The sequence below is a fragment of the Trichechus manatus genome, unplaced genomic scaffold, assembly GCF_000243295.1.
Source record: "Trichechus manatus latirostris isolate Lorelei unplaced genomic scaffold, TriManLat1.0 scaffold00035, whole genome shotgun sequence".
NCBI classification, from domain to species: Eukaryota; Metazoa; Chordata; class Mammalia; order Sirenia; family Trichechidae; genus Trichechus; species Trichechus manatus.
The window spans coordinates 4,602,612-4,626,577 of record NW_004443971.1 but is presented as its reverse complement, the minus strand read 5'-3'; the positions used below and the strand labels follow the sequence as shown (position 1 = coordinate 4,626,577).

At 45.6% G+C, this 23,966-nt stretch overlaps 1 protein-coding gene across 2 annotated transcripts in view; it reads right to left on the bottom strand.

Moving 5' to 3' along the window:
* LAMB3 (laminin subunit beta 3) overlaps positions 1-11,473 on the bottom strand; it is a 52,360-nt gene extending 40,887 nt beyond the window's left edge. Inside the window, exons 1-3 of one of the 2 annotated variants that reach the window (XM_023730287.1) lie at positions 11,396-11,473; positions 4,930-4,994; positions 4,038-4,192 (exon numbers count right to left, since the gene is read on the bottom strand). In XM_023730287.1, coding sequence (XP_023586055.1) covers positions 4,038-4,192; positions 4,930-4,957 — 183 coding nt within the window. In that variant the 5' untranslated portion in view covers positions 4,958-4,994; positions 11,396-11,473. Of the gene's footprint in view, positions 1-4,037; positions 4,193-4,929; positions 5,020-11,395 lie in introns of those variants that run through there. The other variant, XM_004375193.3, reaches the window with a different exon arrangement.
* Between the last annotated feature and the right edge of the window lie 12,493 nt (positions 11,474-23,966).

Below are 23,966 nucleotides of genomic sequence, written 5' to 3'. Positions count from 1 at the left end.
TGTAGTAACTGTTAAATGAGAAACTATTTTGTTCTGTAAGCCTTCATCTTAAGTGAGAATAACAGCACAATTGGAAGAGCGTAGTCAATGTCACTGAACCGTGCATGTAGAAATTTTTGAAATGGTGTATCTTCGGCTATGTGTATTTTCACCAAAAAAAAAGGGTGAGAAGTTAGAGCGTTGATATGTTGTGGGGTTGTTAACCAATGTCATAAAACAACATGTGTACTACTGTTTCACGAGAAACTATTTGTGCTGTAAGCCTTCACCTGAAGTACAATTATAAAAAAATTTTTAAAAAAAATCATTCTATTGCCTAGAAAACTTCATGCTGCCAGATTGCCAGATACTTATGGAGTAACTGGGCTGACAGGGAGTACTCTCCTGATGCTGGCCATTTTACCCAACCCCGCCAAGTGGGCCCTCCCACCTACGTGGGTGACATGCAGAAACACAGTCGTCTCTGCTCAGCACCTTCAAAACCACTACCTGGTAGCATCTGTGATTTTAAATAGCCAACAACACAAGAAAAGAAAACTACAGGCCAATATCTCTTATGAATACAGATGCAAAAATCTTCAACAAAATACTAACGAACAGAATTCAACAGCATATTAAAAGAGTCATATACCATGACCAAGTAGAATTTATTCCAGGAATGCAAGGATGGCTCAACATTAGAAAATTAATCAACATAATACACCACATCAATAGAAAAAAAGAAAAGAAACACCTCTATGGATGCAGAAAAAGCATTTGATAAAATCCAAAACCATTTCTTGATGGAAATCCTAAAGAATATTGAAATAGAAGGGAAATTCCTCAATATGATTGGAGGCACATATGAAAAGCCAACAGCCAACATTACATTCAATGTGGAAAGACTGGGAACTTTTCCCTTGAAATTGGAAATAAGACAAGGGTGCCCATTCTCACCACTTGTATTCAATATTGTATTAGATGTCCTAGCCAGAGCAGTAAGACAAGAAAAAGAAACCAAACGTATCCAAGTTGGAAAAGAAGTAAAATTATCTCTATTTGCGGATGATATGATCCCATTTATAGAAAATCCCAAAGAGTCCACAAGAAAATTTCTAGAGCTAATAGAGGAATTTAGCAAAGTTGCAGGGTAGAAGGTCAACAAATAAAAATAGTTGGGTTTCTGTACACCAGCAATGAGAAATCTGAAAGGGAAATTAGGAAAACAATTCCATCTACAATAGCATCTAAGAGAACGAGAAGGACTTACACAATGAAAACTACAAAACACTGCTCAAAGAGATTAAAGAAAGATTAAATAAATGGAAAGATATTCCATGTTCATGGACTGCAAGACTTAACACTGTTAAGATGTCAATACTACCCAAAGAGATCTGTAGATTCAATGCAATCCCGATCAAAATTCCAACAGCCTCTTTACAGAAATAGAAAAATCAATCCTCAGCTTTATATGGAATGACAAGAGGCACAGAACAGCTAAAACAACGTTGAAAGAACAAAGTAGGAGGATTCAAACTTTCTGATTTTAAAACATACTATACAGCCATGGTAATCAAAACAGCCTGGTACTGGTATAACAATAGACCCGCAGAAAAATGGAATAGAATTAAGAGTCCAGAAATAAACCCACACATCTATAGTCAACTGATTTTTGACAAGGGTGCTAAGCCTGTTCGATGGAGGAAAGTCTTTCCAATAAATGCTATTGGGAAAATTGGATTTCCACATGTAGAAAAATTAAACAGGATCCATGCCTCACACCACACAAAAAAACAAATTCAAAAGAGTAGCTGCTGAGGCTGCTTATGTACAACCAAAAACCTCCTGGGATTTGGTTTCTTGATTTGGAGGTTTAGGGTTATGGTTTCATGGGACATCTCAGTTAACTGGCCTAATAACATGTTTAGTGCTTCTGTTCTACCTCCTAGTTCTTTACATAGTGCCTGGCTTCTTAAAAGCTTGCAAGCAGCCATCCAAGGCACAATAATTGGTCTCTATTCACTTGGAGCAACAGAGGAAGGAGAGTCAGGAATAAGAAGGAGGATATGGAATGTGTGACTATTTGCCTCCATGAACATCTACCTCCTTTGCCATGAGACCAGAAGAGCTGGATGGTGCCCAACTACCGTTACTGAACATTTTGATCAAAGATTCTATAGAAGAATCCTGATCAAAAGGGGGAAAATGCAGAACAGAATTTCAAATTCTTATGGACTCTAGACTTTCTGGAGCCATGGAGGATGAATGAACCCTTGAAACTACTGTCCTGAGATAATCTTTAAACCTAAAACCAAAAATATCCCCTGAAGTCTTCTTAAAACCAAGTAATAGTTTAGCTTAACCAGTAAAAAATACCTGCCTCGAGCATTATGCTCTTTTAAGAACTATCTATATGGGATCAAATTGATAACAGCAACTCAAAAGATTAGATAGGAACCTTAGGGAGCAGTGAGTTTATGTTAACGAGACAGAAACAACTCAGAAAATGAGGGTGAGAATGGTTGCACAACTCGAAGATATAATCAACGTCACTAAATGGTACGTGTAGAAACTGTTGAATTGGTATATGTTTTGCTGTGTATATTCTCAACAACCACAACAAAATAAATAAAATTTAGGACAAAAAAATCAAATAGCCAAGAGAACACAGGGGACTGGAAGAAAGAGCAGCAAGGCCCAGAGGCTGCATCAGATACCACACTCCATGATCCTGAGGACAAGGGCAGTCTGGAGAGGGGAAATCACAGAGAACCCAAGTCTCCCTCATGAAAATCAATCTCTCTCACTTGTTGCTTTCTGTCTCTCTGTTTTTCCCCCAAGGCTGCAGAGACTCATGGCAAACCACTCTCTCATCCATTCCCTTGTTCAAGCTCATGCTTTGATGGCAGAAAAATGGCCAAATGAGACAGGCAGCTGAGAGACAAGAAAACAATGAGTGATTTAAATCTTAGTAAACATGAGGAGCAAAGAAAAAACCCAAACTTGTCGAGGGTAAAAGAAAAGAAAACTAAAGTTCCTATGAAAAAGATACAGAGGCAATGTGGAAGAGAAAGTACAACAGCTCTTTGAAAAAAATCAGCTGTCTACGTACAAAAAAAACCAAACCCGTTGCCGTCGAGTCAGTTCCTACTCATAGTGACCCTATAGGACGGAGGAGAATTGCCCCATATGGTTTCCAAGAAGCGCTTGGTGGATTCGAATTGCCAACATTTTGGTTAGCAGCTGTAGCTCTTAACCACTACGCCACCAGAGTTTTCGTAAGCAATGTTAATTGACAAAGCTCAAAGCCTTTGATTCCCGGATTTGTTTAGCTCATTTTCTAACTAATCCACTGATCTCTGAACCTCCTTGCTAACCTCAAGTCACTTCCTCACTTATCTCATTGGTCTATGTCCTTCAGCAACAGCTTGCCTGGATTGGTGAACCATGTGGACCAATGAGGATAAAACGTAGACTGGATCATCATACATGACAGTGGCAAAACAAATGGTAAACCCCATTCCATTCCACAGTCATATACACCCCTTCTAGCTCTGCCCCTACGCATTACACTCCATTGGCCACAAAGATGGTGGCATGAGTGGCTATGGCCCAACTCAATGCACTCCATGGCAAGAACACAACTCAATATACATCCCAGCAACAGCGCTCCAACAGCCTGGTCTCTGTCCACCAAAGGTGGCACACCAAACTTTACATATCTAAAGGATGAATACTTGTCTGATTGCCCACTCCCAAGACTTGGAAAACTGTCCTGCCCGTGTCCAAGGGCTGAGAAAAGACTTCAGCTTTATCCAGCAGAAGAGAAAAGATCTATTCAGCTAATTGTGAGTACATTTTCTCCTTCCTAGTCAGTGTCGGTTCCTTAGAGGCAGGGATCATGCCTTATAGTTTTAGTGTTACCTACCCCCACCCCACTGTGCATAGGGCTGGGCGTCTCTCAAGTACATCCTGAGTATTCAGTGAACAAATGGTGGGCTCATAGCACCGCCACCCCACCTTCCTCTAGCCCTGGAGGCCATGGAGGTAGAGCCTACCTCGCCATACTGGGTGCAGTAGGTCTCAGGCTTGGTCAGTCCACAGGTGGATGAGGCTCGGAGAAACTGGGTCCTCCCAACAAGCAGGTCCCCAACAGGTGGATAGCAGGCCCCACGGGAACAGGCTTGCTGGGCATGCAGGAGGCTGGGCAAGGCTGAAATCACAAGAGGTGCTGGGGTGCAGCCCAGAAAGGGGCCACCTCAGTGTCCCTCAAGTGAGCTGATGTTGGCAGGACTAGACTCTCTCCCTTACTCATGCTCACACTCGCTGGCGGGGACGAGTAATGGCAGAAGTCCTAATACCTTTAAGCAAAAAGGCTGACTTCATATTCTGTAACCTGGCAACCAAAAACTATGGGTGGCCCTGAAATGTGGCATCCATATGGAGCTTTTAGAATCAAGCTGGGGACACACACTGGACTATCAGGACACGCAGTCTACAACTCTGTTCCCAGTAGCCTGGCCTCCGTCAGCAGCCTGGAGCAGGGCTGACTACTGAGCCATTTGTGGGCCACTGACAGACGCCTGCATTCTGCTCCTTTTATCTTCAAAGTTGGCCCAGCCACATTTTGTGGGTGCCCAGCTGCCATTCACTGGAAAATCGAGAACTCAAGCCACGATGGCTCTGAACTAGCTTGGGAGTGAGAGGATGGAAGAGAAACTGTGATGAGCAATCAGGAAGCAGCAAACTACACTTGGGAGCCTTTCAAGAGAGGCAGATGCTGCTTCTTCCCCAAAAGCCCGCAGGAGGGGGAAATCTCACGGGTGTCCCCAGTAGACTAGCTCTCCAACCCAAGGGACTACAGGATGACAAGTGATACTCACACTGTGGCTAACTCTCCTCTTGCCCATGGCTGTCACCTCCCTGCTATATTTGGGAATGGATGCTTACCAAAAAACAGGAGAAGAAGTGGCCTCATCTTCAGCCAGTGGGGTGATCCCCAGAATGGGCCTCACCTGGAATAAAGCAAAGCAGCCGGGTAGATAGTGCAAAGCCCCAGGGCACACCGGCCCCTTTTCTCTCCTGTTTCACATTTAGGGTCTTGACCTGGAACACTTGTGGGCAGCAGGCAGGTGCACTGTCACCAAGAGCTTGGAAAATGCCCTGTCCTGGCTGGCGTGTGACTCCCAGGGTGCCCTTCCAGACTGCAGCTTCCTCCTCTGAAGTGGAAGGGAAGGAGGGCTGACCCTGCCCTGCCCTGCCCTGCACGGTCATAAGGGCAATGAAGGGCCAGGGAAGGGCTGGGCCCTTTGCAGGAGAGGAGCTGTAGGGAGGGCTGAGGCCTTGTTGTTGCCCCAAGAGAAACGCCTGATCTTTCTCAAGGCCTGGACCAGCAGTCTCACCCAGCCCAGCCCAGAGGCCCATAGGTAGATGGTAAAAGTGGCCAAGGGCCTGGAGGTAAGCCCTCTCCTTCCATTGGCATGGTTTCCAATGCAACCCTGGCCACCCTGAGGATTTCATCTGAACTGGAAGCAACCCAAAATGTCTCCAATGATGGGCTGGGGCTCTGCAGGAGGAGTGGGATGGGAGGAGGCAAAGCAGGGACTGGGAAGGAGTCTAGGGGCGGACACTGAAAGCCACATGGGGGTCTGAGATGCAGGCCTGCCCTGCCGCGCTCCTGCCTTGCTCATGCACTGTCCACCTCCACCTTGGACTGGGCACTCACTCTGCTCTGATGCCAGCCACAGACTCCTTTGGCTGGGGTTGGGGGCTGGGGGTTGGCAAGGCAGGACAAAGGAGGAACTAGGGGTCGTTCCTGGCGTCTTTAAATCATGTAAATCATACATCCTAATACTCCAAAACCAGCCTTCCAATCCCCTCCCAGAACAGCCAGGGACCCAGGGAGGTGTGGTCTGAGGTCACGAGCTACATGACCTAAGAGGCAGAACTGTGCTCTGATTTTCTTCTAGTTCCCTCTCAGCTCTCCCAGGCCAGGCCGGAAATCCCCTGGAGTTGGGCATGCTGAGCAGCACTCAGAAGACGGCAGCCCAGCCAGTCCACCCTTCCCTCTTCTCTTCTGTGCTGTCCTAGATCTGAATCTGCTTTCTGCTAAGTCATGGAGCCGCTTATCAGATGTGAAAAAGAAATCCAAACAGTGGCAGACATTTTACCTACCGCGTCAGAAGTGAACTCACTCAGGCGAGCTCCCAGGAAGAGGAATGAATCGGACCCTGCAACCAGGTCCCAGGCACCCCGAGATGCAGCAGTTCTCCCCCGTTCCGCCCCCACGGCAGGTGAAGGCAGATAACATACCTCACTCCGTGCTGCTGCTATTCTCTCTCCAGATGGCCTCTCTGAGAGCTCCCCTTGACTGTGGGGGTCTCCTCTCCTGGCTCCAAGTTTTTAAACAACAGCCTCACCTCTGGAGACTCCTGGCTGGGCGTAGCCCCACAGTAGGGCGGGTCTCAGGAATCTGGCAGCCGGCACACCCAGCTGCAGTCACTGCACCCCCACCCCCTGAGACAGGACTGGGCAAGTGGGTTGGTCCAGAGAACTCACAACAGGCTTGGAAGTGCCCCGCTGTCTGGGGGTGCCTGGGGAGGTAGGGAGGGTGGCAAACAGGAGCACCAGGCAAATTGTTAGTGATCATTAGAGACCAGGATACCCAGGGTGGGGAAGGACACTTGCATTTGTACCAGGCACGATACTTGGCATTTTCCAAAAGTCAACAGGGTCAGTGTCCTCCTGTGGCATAGACAACCCAGACAGAAGACTAGGCAGAGGATACAAAGATCTGGGCTTGTAAATGAGTGTTATAGCCCCAGACCTGTCCTGGGGTGGGAGATGAGAAGACCCAAACCTCCAGGACCCTAGAAAGCACCTGGCCCTTCCCAAGGTAGGACAAAGTGGAAAATCCCAGCTTCCTGGGGAATTTGGAGGATCCTTAAAGGGCTATGCTTCATCCAGAGGGGGCCAAAGCCCAACCCAACCACGGAGTTGGGGAAGTTTAAGAGGAATGAATAGTATAACTAAATGCCTCCCCTTTGGCTCCCTCCACAGGGTTGGCACCAAGCCCGAGGACAGGTAAACTACCTGTGAGTCACTGCTCCCAGCTCCAGGGAGGGCTGGTCTCCTAGCCCCTCCTTCCCTGTGCAGGAATGCCTGCCTGGAGGGCCAGAAAACAGATCTGACCGCAAGAGGTAGAAGGAAAGGCTGAAGCATAGTTGGACTAATCAAGGCAAATCAGACTTCCCCTGGACTAGTGCCAAGCCTGAGAACACAGCTTCCTTTGTGGGGCCTTGGGGCGGGCTCCTTGCTTAGGGCTCCTGAGCTTCGAGCCATTGTAAATGGCAGTGAGGAAAAAGTCCAGATTGAGAGGCTGGTCCCATAGGACATTCTTCCCTCAGGTTAGGGGCAGAGGACTTTGAGAGAGGTCTCAGAGGACTCCCAGTACACATCTTGGCCTGGAGAGCCTGCACTGGCGTCATTTTGGAACACTGCCACCTACTTTCTCCTTCCAAGTGTCTAATTAGAAGAGACTCTGTCACAGTGTCCCCTAGGCAGCAAGTTCTTGACAACTGGAGGATTATGTCGAAGAAATTGGTCTGGGAACCCCTAAGGGAAGAATGTGGGATTTTGTGGATTACACTGGACCTTTCTAACCCTCAGGTTCTAATTTAGCACAAGAAGTTCAGACGGGGGCAGGAACAGATACTAGAATTAGCAAGCAGGCAAGAGTTGTTTAGATGAATAACTAATACCTCAATAAATGTGTCTGGCCCCCTATAAGCTTTCCAGTGAAATCTGGTTTAATTCAGCAAGTGGGTGTCCCTAGGAACAGCTTCCCTTCATCTGCCCCTTCCTCTGCCCATAAGAGCGCAGAGAGACACCCATCAAGTTCCCACAGAGCAGTGTCATCTTTGGTCTGGTCTCTTTCCCTCCACTTCTCCAACTCCCTGACCTCAAGGCTTCCAGGAAGTTTCCACACTCCTGGAACTGCCCATCCTCTGCCCACCACCAGGAAAGAGGATGTGACAAAGAGCTCATTGATAATGAACTCAACAGAAGAGCACTGGTGTTGCAATCCCAGCTCCTCAGACAAGGTGGGGTGGGCCAGTGGCTGCGGCCCTTTAAATCTCCCTCCTCCCCGGCTTAGGAGCCTAGGAGCCCAGGTAAACAGGTGTTTGGTGTCTCAGACTTCACAGGTCGGGGCAGGTCCCAGGAGCAGTTTGGCGTGCAGGAGAAAATGGCAGTTGCTCTGCCAACACCCCCACCCCCCACTCCCAGCAAAGTCCATGAGGATCTTTATGCAGACGCCAAAGGCAGTCCAGTCAGCCTTGCCTCACTCCCAGAGACACTGCAAATTCCCAGTCCAGTTCCCCCCGAAATCCAAGGCCCCATCACAGGCTTTAAAACTTAGAACTCGGTTTGTTCAGACAGAGAAGCTAAAATAGCGCCAGAAGGCTGGTGAGGGTCTGGCAGGACTAGAGGGGAGGTGGAGGTGGGGACACTGCTAAAGCACCTCAGCCTCCTCTTTGGGCCCTTTCCTCTATCCCTGCCACCCACCCTCCTGCTTCAGAGTCCCCAGCCCTCAGCTTCCCCAGAGGCTTGGCTCGTTTACACTCAGCTTATGCTCAGGAAAGTGGCTGGTAAAGTCATCCTCGACTCTGGTTTCTCTCACACCCACATCAGTCTATCAGGAAATTCTGTTACCTCCCCTTCCAAAGGTAACCAGAATCCACTTCAACCTCCTAGTCGGGACCTCTCTTGTCCAGACTTCTGCAATAGCCTCCTAACTGCTCTACTGTCTTATCCCACACAACAGCTGCTGTCACCCCTCTGCTCAGAACCCCGCACCAGCTCCCATGGCACCCAGAGTGAAAGCCCAGGCCCCGCAGAGTCTGTGAAGCCCTGCACGATCTGACGCCCTCCCCACTACCCTCTTCTTCTGCTGTACTCTCCCCTCCCTCCTCTGCTGTAGCCACTGGGCCTCCTCAACGGCTTCCAAATGACCAGCCTGCTCCTGCCTTCAGGCTTCTGCCCCAGAGAGCTGCAAGGCTAACTCTCTTACCTCTTTCAAGTCTTTGTTCAGAGGCTGCCTTCTCAGCGAAGCTGACTCTGATCTCTCTATTTAAAATTACAGCCCACTTCCCTGCCTCACCCGTCCCCCACCTCTAGCACTCCCAAGCCCTCTTACTCCGCACTATTATTCATATTTTTTTAACACCACCTTCTAGCCAACTATATAATTTACCTACTTATCATGTTTATTGTCTGTTTCCCCCCACTAGAAGGTAAGGTCCAAGAAGGTAGAGATTTTTCCCTACTGTATTCCAGGTGTTTAGAAATAGTACCTGGCACATAGTAGGCGCTCAATATTTGTGGAATGAATGGCTTCACACTAAAGTGTAAATAGCTGATATGGCTTAATGAGTGCCCCTGCCCCTTAAGTGTAATTGCATTCTCCCAGGGGACAAAGTCCAGGGTTTTCTGTCACCAAAATGGATTGCAAATAGTGGAAATTTATGCATCAGCCAGCTTCAGAGGGGAGGCCTTTTTTAGGCACCTACTGCCAGGCCCCAGAAATGTCACCACATTGATGCAGACAGACTCCCTCTTTGCCTGCATGTAAGTCATCCCTGGCAATGCTGCTGGCAGGGTGTGGGGTGGTAGTAAAGCTACTATCTCTATTATCCACCTGTCAGGCTCAAGTCATCCAAGTTACTGGGGAGATCAGCCAAGATCTGTTCAATCAGAGATCAAAGGACAGGGAGCAAGGGAAGGAGTAAAGGAAGAAAGAGAGGAGGGGAGCGGTTAAGGGGGGGAAGAGGGCCTAGTCCAGACTGTGACTACTGAATCTCAGGTGATGGAGGTGGGGGCGCCCGGTGAGTAAGGCCCAGGTGCTGCCCAAATACAGTTGAGTCACAGCTGAGTCATGGCTCGTCTGTGGGACAGGGTGGGCTCCAGGCATAGCCCTGGGGATTTGCCACGTGACTAAAGCTGGCATGTTCCTCCACTCCAGTACAACGGCTCAGCCGCCCAGACCATCTATCAGTCTTCTGTGTGTCTCCCCAGGAATCAGAGAGAGAGAAGGGGGGCCTGTTATGGTACTGAGGCATGGGCAGGAGTCCAGTGCTGGGCCAGGGATAGCAGTAAGCAGGACAGGCACCTGGGGCTACCTGTCATGAGGTGACTCCATCCCATCCCCTTCCCTCTCCCCTCCCCACCTACCCAAGCTGAATATCTACCCAACACCATGCAGGCTCACTCGGGCCTGAGGTCTGGGAGCGGTCTGGCCATCAGCCTGAAACAACTACAGCTCCCATTTTACTGCTCTAAGCCCTGACATGTCCGAGCTCTATCCTCAAGGGGGTAGAAACATAACTACCCTTGTTTTGCAGATGAAGAAAATGAAGTACATTTTCGGTAAGTGGTGACTTGAACCCAGCCAGTTAGCCCCAGACTCCTCTTCTTGACCATCACATAGGGGCTAAGATGTGCCACATCTTCTAAACTCCCGTGTGACTCCACCTTGGGAATACCTGGTCCGAGTCCACCAGACTCTGGACTTCACGTCTCCCAATCCTAACCAAGACGCGGTATCTGAAAATTCCTCTTTGAGCCCTTGCTCCAACTCTTGAGCACTGGTGTCGGCTGGGGACTCCAGGCGAGGCAATGATGTTGTAAAAATGCCTCTGGCACCTCCTCATTTGTTTTCCACATTGACAACCAATCTTGCGTGGGCACAGATGGAGAAGGTGCCGGCCTCCAGGTCCTCCATCTCTGGGGTGCCCTGCACAGGCCAGCAGGGTTTCCCTCAAACCAGCAGGAAACTGCTGGGAGTGAGGATGTGAGTACTCTTGAGGGGAGGGGAGGCTGAGAAGGTGACTGGACACACAGCGCAGTGAGCTCACAAGATTAAACAAAAGCATGATAACAGGGTGACACAACTTCCCCTCACCAAAGGAAGGGCAGTCCCTTCCCCGAGGTCAGGCTCCTGGGGCACCTCAGGGGACTCAGCTCCTTCTGCTCTATCTCCCCAGGTGCACGCCCACATGCTCCCCCCACCACCCCACCTGAGAGGTATGGCCCAGGGAAAACAGTAGCTTGGTGGAGCTGTATGCTGCCCCTGGGCTGGCTGGCTCCCCCAGAGAAGGGGGAGGAATACCCTAGTGTTCTTGCCACCTCCACCGCCCTCCTGGGTGGGTTCCTGGCCTTCTCTAGGTCGAAAGACTGGCTCATTACCACCTCCGGCAGCACACGCCTCCCCCTCTATCCCAACCACCTCTACCTCCTCCTCCGCTACCCAGCAATTGGCCTCTGGGAATCAAGTTCTCAGGACCTAAGTCCAGGCTCTGTGACCTCTGGCCTCAGATTTGCTATGTGGGGTGGCCATGTAGCCACGGTCCAGCCTCACCTGAGAAGAGAGAAACACGGACCTGTCTGAAGGGGGCAACATGCAGCCACATGGCAGGTCCAGGTGGAGAGTCTCGTCTGGAGAAGGGGGAGACAAAGGAAGACAAAGGCATGTTCAGAGGGACTAGGGGCATTTGCATGCTAAGGTCTGCTCCTTGTACAACTCGAGGGCTGCCCCAGACCTGACAACAAACCCACAAGACTTTAAAATTCTAAGTATGATCCCTGAAAGGGCCACTGGACAGACCAACTATGTTCCCTAACGTTCAAATTGGCATTTGAAGCTGAGTATGTAGAAATAAGCACTCTGTGGTTTGAGGGGAAGGGGGCATGGGAGTGTCTGGCTTCCAGTCTGTAATCAGCACCTCCCTGCAGAGCCAGTGGCTATGGCGGACGTACGTGTGAGCTTGCACAGCTCTTACATTCTAGACAGAGCTCCAGCTCTGCCACTCAGTGGATGTGCAAACTCGGGCAAGCTCTCTCTGGGCCTCAGTTTCACCATTTGTAAATGGATTTTAGCGGTTCTCAACCCAGGCTGCCCCTTAGAATTACCTGGAGAATTAAAAAAATTATATACCCCTACAACTCAACTGGAGGCCCTGGGTGGCATAAACGGATAAGCACTCAGTTGGTAACCAAAGGGTTGGTGGTTCAAACCCACCCAGGCGCACCTCGGAAGAAAGGCCTGGAGATCTGCTCCCAAAAGGTCACAGCCTTGAAAATTCTATGGAGCACAGTTCTACTCTGCAGCACATGGGGTCCCCATGAGTCAGAATCAACTCCACAGCAACTTTTTTTTAGCAACTCAACTACAAACAACCCAACTGAAAAACGGGCAGAGGACTTGAATAGACATTTCACCAAAGAAGATAAGCAAATGGCCAATAAGCACATGAAAAGATGCTCAAAGTCATTAGACATTAAGGAAATGCAAACGAAAACCACAGTGAAATACCACCTAGTTATCTCCATGAAATCACACCCACTAGGATGGCTATCATCCGAAGATAACAAGCGTTAAAGGCCTGTTGCTGTCGAGCTGATTCTGACTCATAGCGACACTATAAGATGGAACAGAACTGCCCCATCGGGTTGCCAAGGAGCGGCTGGTGGATTCAAACTGCTGATTTCTGGTTAGCAGCCGAGCTCTTAACCACTATGCCACCAGGGCTCCTACAATGTTAGAAAGGATGTGTAAAAATTGGAACCCTTGAAGCGGAGCCAACATGGCGCCCCAGACAACCACACCGTGCCATCCCTCTGCAGCAAAGACCTAAAAAATTAAGTAAAACAGCACAAATGTCAATCTGGGAACCCTACGGCATCAAATGAAAGGATATAGAACTAGATCAAACACCAAATGGAAGAAGAAACTAACCGAGAACAGAGAACAAGGAGAGATACGGAGAGGAGGTCCCCTGCCAACTAACAGGGCAGTGTTGCCATCTTGGAACACAGCCAGCAATGACCCCAGACAGGGAACACGGGAAGGCAACTTCACGGAGCTCCCAACAGGAGACAGAACACTCAGTAACCAGAGAAACATGCCTTCCCACCACTCACCTTTGTGAGTAAGTAGAAGCAAGAACCCCCCTAGCCCAGCAGCCCCCACCACCACGGTCCACAATACAAGCACCCTCCTCCATCCCACCCCAAACCCCTCCCACTGCACAACTTTTTTCCTCCTTTCTTCCTTTACTTTCTCCCTCCCACCTAGCCATGCACACCACCCCCCTTAACACAGGCCCCTGCAGCACCACCTCGGCCAGAGACCCACCACCCTGCCAGCTCTTTCTGCACCACCCTGAACCCTCTTCCACTATGCCCACAGGCTGCCTGAGAGTTTGCTCTACAAGGTTTTGAAATCACTGTAGATTTTGAAAGATACGGTTTCTCCTTGTTAAGAAGTATTGTGCTTGGAGCTGTTAGATTTGTGACGCTAAGACAGCACTCAGCATAGTTCCTCAACAAATGTATGTACTGAGTAAATGTGTGCGGAAGGAAGGAAAGGAGAGAGGGCTGAAAAGGTAGGAGGTAACCGCCAGCACCTTAGCTGCCTGCTTTATAACTGCATGTATATATCTGGGCAAATCATAAGGAAAGGAAAGAGGGTCAACTCTCATTTACCTATGTTTGGATGAGAAAGAGGAAGTAAGGATAGCTGAAATTCCTACCCTCGTCCAAATTTGCCTTTCCCATGAAATTCTTCCAGGATAACGCCTCCTGATTCTTACCTTTTCCAGTGCCTGCATAGAGATTTGTACACCCGTGTTGTTCCAGGATTTGTGATTGGGGTGTTTCGTCTCTGCCTCATGTGTCTGCCAAAGTTCCTTATAGTTAGGGTTGCCAGATAAAATAGAGGACATTCAGTTAAATTTGAATTCCAGATAAATAATACTTTGTTAGTATAAGCGGACCACAAATATTGCATGAGACACACCTATACTAAAATATTATTTGTTGTTTATCTGAAATTATCTAACATTTTGAGATATTTATTTGTATTTGCTAAATCTAGTAACCCTACTTGTAGTAGGTTGTTCACCCAGTCCCGTGACTTCCAGATTTTTCCTATCCTGGTCGTCTTCCTCTGAAAGTTCCCTATCTGTCAATAATCTTCCTAAAATATGATGCTTAGAAGTGATCACCAGTACCCTGGTGGCACCCTCTGGGCACAGACCTCTATTTAAGGTCACTGTGGGTGAAGGCCCAAGAGCTGAACCAGCACTGCAGAAATGGGCTTATTCCCTCCATCATCTGGAGATTATACATGTGTTTCCCTGGGCATTATATCAAAACCAAACTCGTTGTCAAGTCGATTTTGACTTATAGTGACCCTACAGGACAGAGTAGAACTGCCCCATAGGGTTTCCAAGGAGCGGCTGGTGGATTCCAACTGCTGACCTTTTGGTTAGCAGCTGAACTCTTAATCACTGTGCCACCAGGGCTCCTTTATAGGTTGTATTTACTCCTTTGGGTACAACTCCAGAAAGAAATTGCTAAAAAGAAATAACTGTGTATTTTCCTGATTGAACAGAAGGGAACAAAATATTTTTCCAGCTCTTGCTGTGTATCAGGTACAATTCTAGGCAATGGATATACGGTATCTCATTTAAGCATCGTAGCAGCCCTTTAAGATAGCTCTTTGAGGGATATGTTATTATTCCCTTTTTTATAGCCTCAGCATTATTAACTAGCATGTACAAGGTCACAGAGTTATTGTTTTAGTCAAGTTAGACTAGGATAGTCTGCCATAGGCTAGGCAACCAAATGTGGAAATTATCAAACTATATCATTAATATCACATAAAAGTAAAATTTTGCTAAAGATAACTCAAAAGCAGCTCCAGCAGTACATCGGCAGGGAACTGCCAGAAGTTCAGGCCAAATTCAGAAGATGACGTGGAACAAGGGATATCATTGCTGATGTCAGGTGGATCCTGGCTGAAAGCAGAGAATACCAGAAAGAGGTTTACCTGTGTTTTACTGACTATGCAAAGGGATTCAACTGTGCAGATCATAACAAATTATGGATAACACTCCAAAGAATGGGAATTCTAGAACATTTAATTGTGCTCATGAGGAACCTTACACAGATCAAGAGGCAGTCGTTCGAATAGAACAAGGGGATACTGTGTGGTTCAGGAAAGGTGTGGGTCAGGGTTGTATCCTTTGACCATACCTATTCAGTCTGTATGCTGAGCAAATAATTCGAGAAGCTGGACTATATGAAGAAGAACAGGGCATCAGGATTGGAGGAAGTCTCATTAACAAATTGTGTTATACAGATGATGCAACCTTACTTGATGAAAGTGAAGAGGACTTGAAGCACTTACTGATGAAGATCAAAGACCACAGCCTCAGTATGGATTACTCCTCAACATAAAGAAAACAAAAATCCTCACAACTGGACCAACAAGCAACATCATGATAAATGGAGAAAAGACTGAAGTTGTCAAGGATTTCATTTTACTTGGATCCACAATCAACATCCATGGAAGCAGCAGTCAAGAAATCAAACAACACATTGTATTGGGCAAATCTGCTGCAAAAGACCTCTTAATAGTGTTAAAAAAAAAAAAAAAAAAAGATGTCACCTTGAAGACTAAGGTGCGCCTGACCCAAGCCATGGTGTTTTCAATCCCCTCATATGCATGCGAGAGCTGGACAATGAATAAGGAAGACCGAAGAACTGAGGCCTTTGAAATATGGTGTTGGCAAAGAACATTGAATATACCATGGACTGCCAGAAGAATGAACAAATCTTTCTTGGAAGAAGTACAGCTAGAATGCTTCTTAGAAGCAAGGATGACCATAATTCATCTCACATACTTTGGACATGTTATATGTTATCAGGAGGAACCAGTCCCTGGAGAAGGACATCATGCTTGGTAGAGGGTCAGCGAAAAAGAGGAAGACTCTCAACGAGATGGATTGACACAGTGGCTGTAACAATGGGCTCAAGCATAAAAATGATTGTGAGGATGGTGCAGGACAGGGCAGTGTTTTGTTCTGTTGTACACAGGGTCACTGTGAGTCGGAACTGACTTGACGGTGCCTAACAACAGCAGGCTGCCGTAATAAATTAACCCCCAAATCTCAGCAGCTTGACACAAGGAAAGTTTATTTGCTGTTCACACAAGGTAGGATGCACAACAGTGGTGGGGGAGGACTTGTGGACTTCTGACATCTTGTAGCTGCACCAACCAGGACAGAACACTTGGCCTTAAAGATTACTACAGCAAGGTCAGAGAGAGCATGGAGGAACTCTTCCCAGTTATTCCATGCTTCAACTCTGAAATGACACAATCACTTCTGCTTACAACTCATTGACCAGAACTACTCTCATGGCTCTTGCATGATCTTTCTACGTGCCCAGAAGAGGAAAATGAAGTAGAACTTGATGAACATATAGCATTGTCTACCACAACTAGTATATGGTGACTCAAAATTCAATGGCAGATCTTTAAGTTTGCAAAGTCTGTGCTCTTTCCACTAAAACATTTGGCCTCCCAAGATTGAGGGAATCTGTTTTTCACAGAAACGAGACGCCATCTAATTTGTAGAATATGACACCTCAAGGAAACTGCTAGAAAAACTGAACATGGTGAATGTTCTAGATTTGCAAAACCTAGAGAATGAAAAGATTGCCCCTGGAAAACTTTAAAAACATAGACAATGAAGTCTCTGTGAATTAGACCCAGAGGGTAAATACCTATGAAACATGTATGCCACTCCAGTTTCTAAGGGAAAAACCACTGGGGTTGGGGACAAATCTTCAAGGAGAAGATTCTGGTATGCTGTAGGGTGACCGACCATTCTGATTTTCCCTGACTCTCCTTATTTTATCACTAAAATTTCCACATGCCAGGAGATTCTTCAGTTCCCGGCAAACTGGGATGGTTGGTCTCCCTGGTTGTGCATCAATACTTTTTCCCCCAGACAACTTTTGGAAGTGTCACCTCAGGTGGCTCAGAAAAGAAGACACACATTGGCCTGAGAAAGTAAAGTTGGCTCTCAGTTCAAGAAAAGCTTTGATGGAAATAGCACACGGGAATACGACTCTCCCATAGGAAAAAGCTCAGGAAGCCCCTAGACTAATGTTGGCCCACCTTAGTAAGGCAGTCCTCTTCATGGACTCTGGGGAAGAAAATAGTCGGCCAACATGACTTTCGTTCTGGAGACTCTACTCCTACTGCTGCAGCCTGATGTACAGAAGGCTTTACCCAGCTAAATCACACTGCAACCCCATATTGAGCTTGTTGTTGTTAGTTACCACTGAGTTGGCTCCAACTCATGGTAACCCTATGTAGAACAAAACAAAACAATGCCAGGTCCTGTGCTATCTTCATGGTCATTGGTAAGTTTGAATTCATTGTTGCAGCATCAGATAATGTTCTGTTATGACCCAGGAGGTTTTCACTGGATAATTTTCAGAAGCTCTGAAACCTATCCACCACGGGTGACTCCGCTGGTATTTGCAATACCAGTGGCATGGCTTCCAACATCATAGCAACACACAAGCCGCTACAGCACAACAAACTAACAGACGGGTGGTGCTTATATACACATTAAGCTTACTGTGTGTATAGATACATTAATAGTTCTACCCTTTTCAAGTAAAATACTACTAAAACAGGTTGCCTCCATCTTGAATTTGTACACTCTTAAAACACATACGTGTGCACACGTGCACACACACACACATATGCATGCACACCTTTACACTTTCTCTTATTGCATTTCATCTTAATTTTGGCCTAGTGCTCCATCTGCTGAGTTGGATTTGCTATGGACTTTGTCCTGCACTCTCTCCATCACCTCCAGGTTAAAGACCAGAGTCCTCAGGCAGGCATTCAGCATCCTGCTGGAAAAGATCCATTTCCAGCCTTAGCTCACACAGTCTCTCTTCACACAAGCGCTTGAATCCCTGCTCTTGACCATACTTAGGCTTGATTCGTCCTGCTCTGCATGTGTACCCAGCCCTCTCCACCCTCTTTGTACTTGACAAAACTGTAAATCCAAGACAGATCAGATTCTTGGATCAGTTGTGCCTATCTGGTATTCTCTGTAAATTCTTCCCCAATTCCCACAGCAGATCTTACCTATACAATTCAACTAGCAACCAGTTCTGCTCTGTTTTGAAAATCCCTTCTATTTCAAATTTACATACTTAAGATTATTTAACTTCAGTTATTTTGTGATTTTTCCCCAAGTCTGGACTGTAAATTCCTTGAGGACAAGGACAATCCTTGATGAATTCCTTGTATCCCCTAATGGGTGCATAACCCATGGTTTGTACATAGTAAGTGTTCAATAAACAGATGTCATGGATTGAACTGTGTCCCCCAAAAATATGTGTATCAATTTGGCCAGGCCATGATTCCCAGTATTGTGTGATTGTCCACCATTTTGTCATCTGATGTGATTTTCCTATGTGTTGTAAATCCTATATCTATGATGTTAATGAGGTAGGATAGGCGGCACTTATGTTAATGAGGCAGGACTCAATCTACAAGATTAGATTGTGTCTTGAGGCAATCTCTTTTGAGATATAAAAGAGAGAAGTGAGCAGAGAGATAGAGGGACCTCATACCACCAAGAATGCAGTGCTGGGAGAAGAGCGCATCCTTTGGACCAGGCTTCCTGCATGGAGAAGCTCCTAGTCCAGGGGAAGATCGATGACAAGGACCTTCCTCCAGAACCAACAGAGAAAGCCTTCCCCTGGAGCTAAATCCTGAATTTGGACTTCTAGCCTGCTAGACTGTGAGAGAATAAACTTCCGTTTGTTAAAGCCATCCACTTGTGGTATTTCTGTTACAGCAGCACTAGATGACTAAGACAAGAGACAATGATTTATTAGTACGGATTCTTGGAGTAAGGGATAGAGCTAATACAAAAATATTTTAAGAATATGATGCTACAATTTTACTCCATAACTCCCTCTCATAACAGCATAGAGGGAAAAAGACCTAGAAAAGAAATATCAATTTTTCCCTTAAGAACTGGATCCCGGGAAAATTCATGATGAGCTGATCCAAGAGCAGGCTACCAAGGCTCTGCAGCCTAGCATTGTAGTTCAACTTTCTATTCTGTCAGCCATGGCTGGAACTTAGGGATGGGGATACTAGGAACCAAACTGACAGTACTTTTGGTATTGGAAAGTGAAATACTTGTAGGGTCAGGCTATTGGATCCAGGCACTTGAGGCCCTTAAGACTTGGTTTTTAAGAACCATGAGAGGTGGTAAAAGAGGTAAATGTGGGTGTGGGGGAATGAAGGGTGGGAATGGACAGAGGATCTTAGGAAGCACGAATTCCTGAGCATGATTTAAGGATTCTTTGTCACTCTCAAAGAATCAAAAAACGTGTAGCAAAAGGCCTGTCAGTCCCTGCCTGGCTATGACGTCAACAGTAAGATCTCAACCCTATCCTAATCCTTGGCCAAAGAGTACCAAGCCCAGTACATGAAGAAACTCCTTCCCACAACCAAATGGGGTCTGGAAATATTTGTTCTCTCTAAGTCCATTGACCAGGGGTGAACAGTGTCCAGAGCTGACATCTGCAGTGATGGGCAGGTTCTCTGATCTACGTTCCCATTGTGTGTCCAATCTACTGCCTTTCTGGTCTTTGTCTGAGTCTCTGATAATGCCTGTTATCTTTTCCGCTTTCCTGGCACCCTGAAGTTCAGGTCTGAATCCTCCCAGCTAATCACTCTACATACTGATCCCTTCCTCTTCTTGCCCCCACCTTCCACCTGGTCCTCATCCTCAGGGCCTGGACTTTTCTTCCAGTTTTCCTCATCACATCTCAGCAGACCCTTCTGACTTATGACCTAGAGACACAAAAACATCCAGAACCATTCATTCATTCAACAAATATGTACTGAGCACCTACCCAATGCCAGGCACCCAGTGGCACAGAAGTAAACAAGTTAGAGACACAATCACTGTCCAAAGGGAAACTGCTGTCTCATGTGGGACACAGACATTAAACACATAATTACTAGATAATTTATTAATTATGCAATCAGATGACCACAATTCCTTTAGCCATCCAAGACTCATTCTTTCCTCTACTATCCAAATAATAATGATCCTGAGAATTCTGGGGAAATGCTAATAGCTAATACAAATGCATTCTAGTTGCTGCTTGTCCTTTCTCACTATGACCTTCTCCCTAAACACTTCTAGCATTCTTTTTATTTATTTATTTTTTCTAGCATTCTTGTAACCACTACTCCGTGCTGCCCCTGATCTCTCCAGTTTATTCTGGCCCCAAAGCATGAACACAAGATCCTTTCTCTTTTCTCCAAAGAACAAAACACATAGCTGATGAGTAAACTTTTCAGAAAGTTTGGAGATGACATGTTTCAGCATTATGTAGAGAACTTTTTAAAACACAGATTGCTAATCCTGCTTCCAGAATTTGTGATTCAATATGTTTAGGGTGGAGCCTGAGAGACAGCATTATAAAAAGCTCTCAGGTGATGTTGATGCTGTGGGTCCCAGGGAACACACTTTGAGAACCACTGGTTTAAGCTTACGGTGGTAATCCATTCCTCCTTCATAAGTAGTTCTGGGGGTGGGCATGTAACCTAGCTGTGACCAATGGAGGGGGGGAGGTTTCAGGAAAGGTCTCCTTGCTGATAAAAGATAAAGAACAGCCTCTCTTCTTTCACTGGATGTTGTCGTATTGAGTATGATGCCTGCAGCTGTGGCAGCCATCTTGAGACCATGATGGGAGCTAGACTATGGAGAGACTACATACTGAAGAGATTGGAGTGGAAGGATAGAAATAACCTAGGTTGTTGATAGTGTTAAGCTACTGAATTAATCAATCAATTAATCAATCTTGGAATCTCTGTTTTGTGAGATAATATAGTTTTCTTATTGTTTAAGCCATTTTGAATTAGATTTTCTTACTTGCAGCCCAAAGCAACCTAACTTATTCAGGAGCCCCAAAACCTTAAGTAGATGAGCCAGGATGAGGGATATACAAAGAAACAGGATGCTTCTTCCACGGTAATGTGAAAGAAGGGAGAGCATATGGATACTGATGCAGATAGATTTGGTGGTTGAAAGATGAAGTCTCTCCTGTCTGATTCCTTCTATTTTGACATGCATAAGGTGACAGGGTATTCCATAAAGTCCGGAAGCCTTGTTTTTCGCCATTCCATTCAGTGCAGCTTGGACTTCTTTCAGTACCATCAGTTCTTGATCATATGCTACCGCCTGAAATGGCTGAACATAGACCAATTCTTTTTGGTACAGTGACTCTGTGTATTCCTTCCATCTTCTTTTGATGCTTCCTGTGTCGTTCAATATTTTCCATAGAATCCTTCAGTGTTGCAACTCAAGACTTGAATTTTTTCTTCAGTTCTTTCAACTTGAGAAATGCCAAGCATGTTCTTTCCTTTTGGATTTCTAACTTCAGGTCTTTGCACATTTCATTACAATGCTTTACTCTGTCTTCTTGAGCCACCCTTTGAAACCTTCTGCTCAGCTCTTTTACTTCATCATTGAGATGTTTCAACAAACAGATCCAGCACTGGGGGTGCTCACTCGTCTATGTCAAGAAATTTGGAAGACAGTTTCATGGCCAACTGACTAGAAGAGATCTATATTTGTGCCCACTCCAAAGAAAGGTGATCCAAAAGAAACGCAAAAATTATCAAACAATATCATTAATACCACACACAATTAAAACTGTAAAAACACAAGTTGCAGCAGTACGTTGACAGGAAATTGCCAGAAGTTCAAGTTGGATCCAGAAAAGGACATGGAACTAAGGATACCATTGCTGATGTCAGATGGAAAATGGCTGAAAGCAGAAAACCAGAAAGATGTTTGCTGTTGTTGTTAGGTGCCATCTTCATAAACATTTTTATGCTCGAGCCCATTGTTACAGCCACTATGTCAATCCATCTCAGTGAGGGTCTTTCTCTTTTTTGCTGACCTTCTACTTTACCAAGCATGATGTCCTTCTCCAGGGACTAGTCCCTGCTGATAACATGTCCAAAGTATGTGAGACAAAGTATGGTCATCCTTGCCTCCAAGGAGCATTCTGGCTGTACTCCTTCCAAGACAGATTTGTTTGTTCTTCTGGTAGTCCATGGTATATTCAATATTCTTTGCCAACACCATAAATCAAAACCATCAATTCTTCTTCGGCCTTCCTTATTCACTCCCAGCCTTCCCATGCATCTGAGGTGACTGAGAACACCATGGCTTGGGTTAGGCAAACCCTAGTCCTCAAAGTGACGGCTTTGCTTTTTAACACTTTAAATAGGTCTTTTGCAGCAGATTCGCCCAATGCAATGCGTCTTTTGATTTCTTGACCGTTGCTCCCAGGGGTGTTGATCATGGATCCAAGTAAAATGAAATCTCTGACAACTTTATAGTCTTTTCTCCGTTGATCATGATGTTGCTTATTGGTCCAATTCTGAGGATTTTTGTTTTCATGTTAAGGTGTAATCCATACTGAAGGCTGTAGACTCAAAATGAGAAGAAACAGCTGCAAAAATCCATTAATAATAGGAGTATGGAATGGATGAAGTATCAATCTAGGAAAATTGGAAATCATAAAAAATGAAATGGAATGCATAAAGATTGATATCTTAGGCATTAGTGAGCTGAAATTGACTGGTATTGGACATTTTTGAATCGGACAATCATAGGGCATATTATGCCAGGAATGAAAAATTGAAGAGAACTGGCATTGCATTCATCGTCAAAAAGAACATTTCAAGATCTACCCTGCAGTACACTGCTGTCTGTGATAGGATAATATCTATATGCCCACAAGGACAACCAGTTAATATGGCTATTATTCAAATTTATGCACCAACCACTAAGGCCAAAGATGAAGAAATTGAAGACTTTTACCAACTTCTGCAGTCTGAAATTGATCAAACATGCAATCAAAATGCATTGATAATTACTAGCGATTGGAATGCAAAAGTTGGAAACAAAGAAGAAGGATCGGCAGTTGGAAAATACGGCCTTGGTGATAGAAATGATACCGGGGATTGCATGATAGAATTTTTCAAAACCAACTTCTTCATTGAAAATACCTTTTTTCAACAACATAAATGGCAACTATACACATGGACCTCGCTGGATGGAACATACAGGAATAAAATTGACTACATCTGTGGAAACAGACCATGGAAAAGCTAAGTATCATCAGTCAGAACAAGGCCAGGGACCAACAGTAGAAAAGACTATCAATTGCTCATATGCAAGTTCAAACTGAAGGTGAAGAAAATTAGAACAGGTTCATGAAAGCCAAAGTACAACCTTGAGTATATCCCACCTGAATTTAGAGACCACCTCAAGAATAGATTTGATGCATTGGACATTAATGACAACCAGACAAGTTGTGGAATGACACCAAGGACATCATACATGAAAAAAGCAAAATGTCATTAAAAACACAGGAGAAAGAAAAGACTAAAATGGATGTCAGAAGAGACTCTGAAACTTGCTCTTGAATATTGAGTAGATAAAGTGAATGAAAGAAATAATGAAATAAAAGAGCTGTACAGAAGATTTCAAAGGGCGGCTCAAGAAGACAAAGTAAAGTACTATAATGACATCTGCAAAGACAAGGAGCTAGAAAACAAAAAGGGAAGAACACACACTGCATTTCTCACGCTGAAAGAACTGAAGAAGAAATTCAAGCCTCGAGTTGCAATATTGAAGGATTCTACAGGAAAAATAAAGAATGATGCAGGAAGCCTCAAAAGAAGAGGGAAGGAATACACAGTCACTGAATCAAAAAGAAGTGGTCAACATTCAGCTATTTCAGGAGGTACCATATGATCAAGAACCAATGGTACTGAAGGAAGAAGTCCAAGCCGCACTGAAGACACTGACAAAAAACAAGGCTATAGAAATTGACAGAATACCAATTGAGATGTTTCAACAAACAGGTACAGGGCTGGAAGTGCTCATTCATCTATGCCAAGAAATTTGGAAGATAGCTACCTGGCCCACTGACTTGAAGAGATCCATATTTGTGCCTATTCCAAAGAAAGGTGATCCAACAGAATGCAGAAATTATTAAACAAT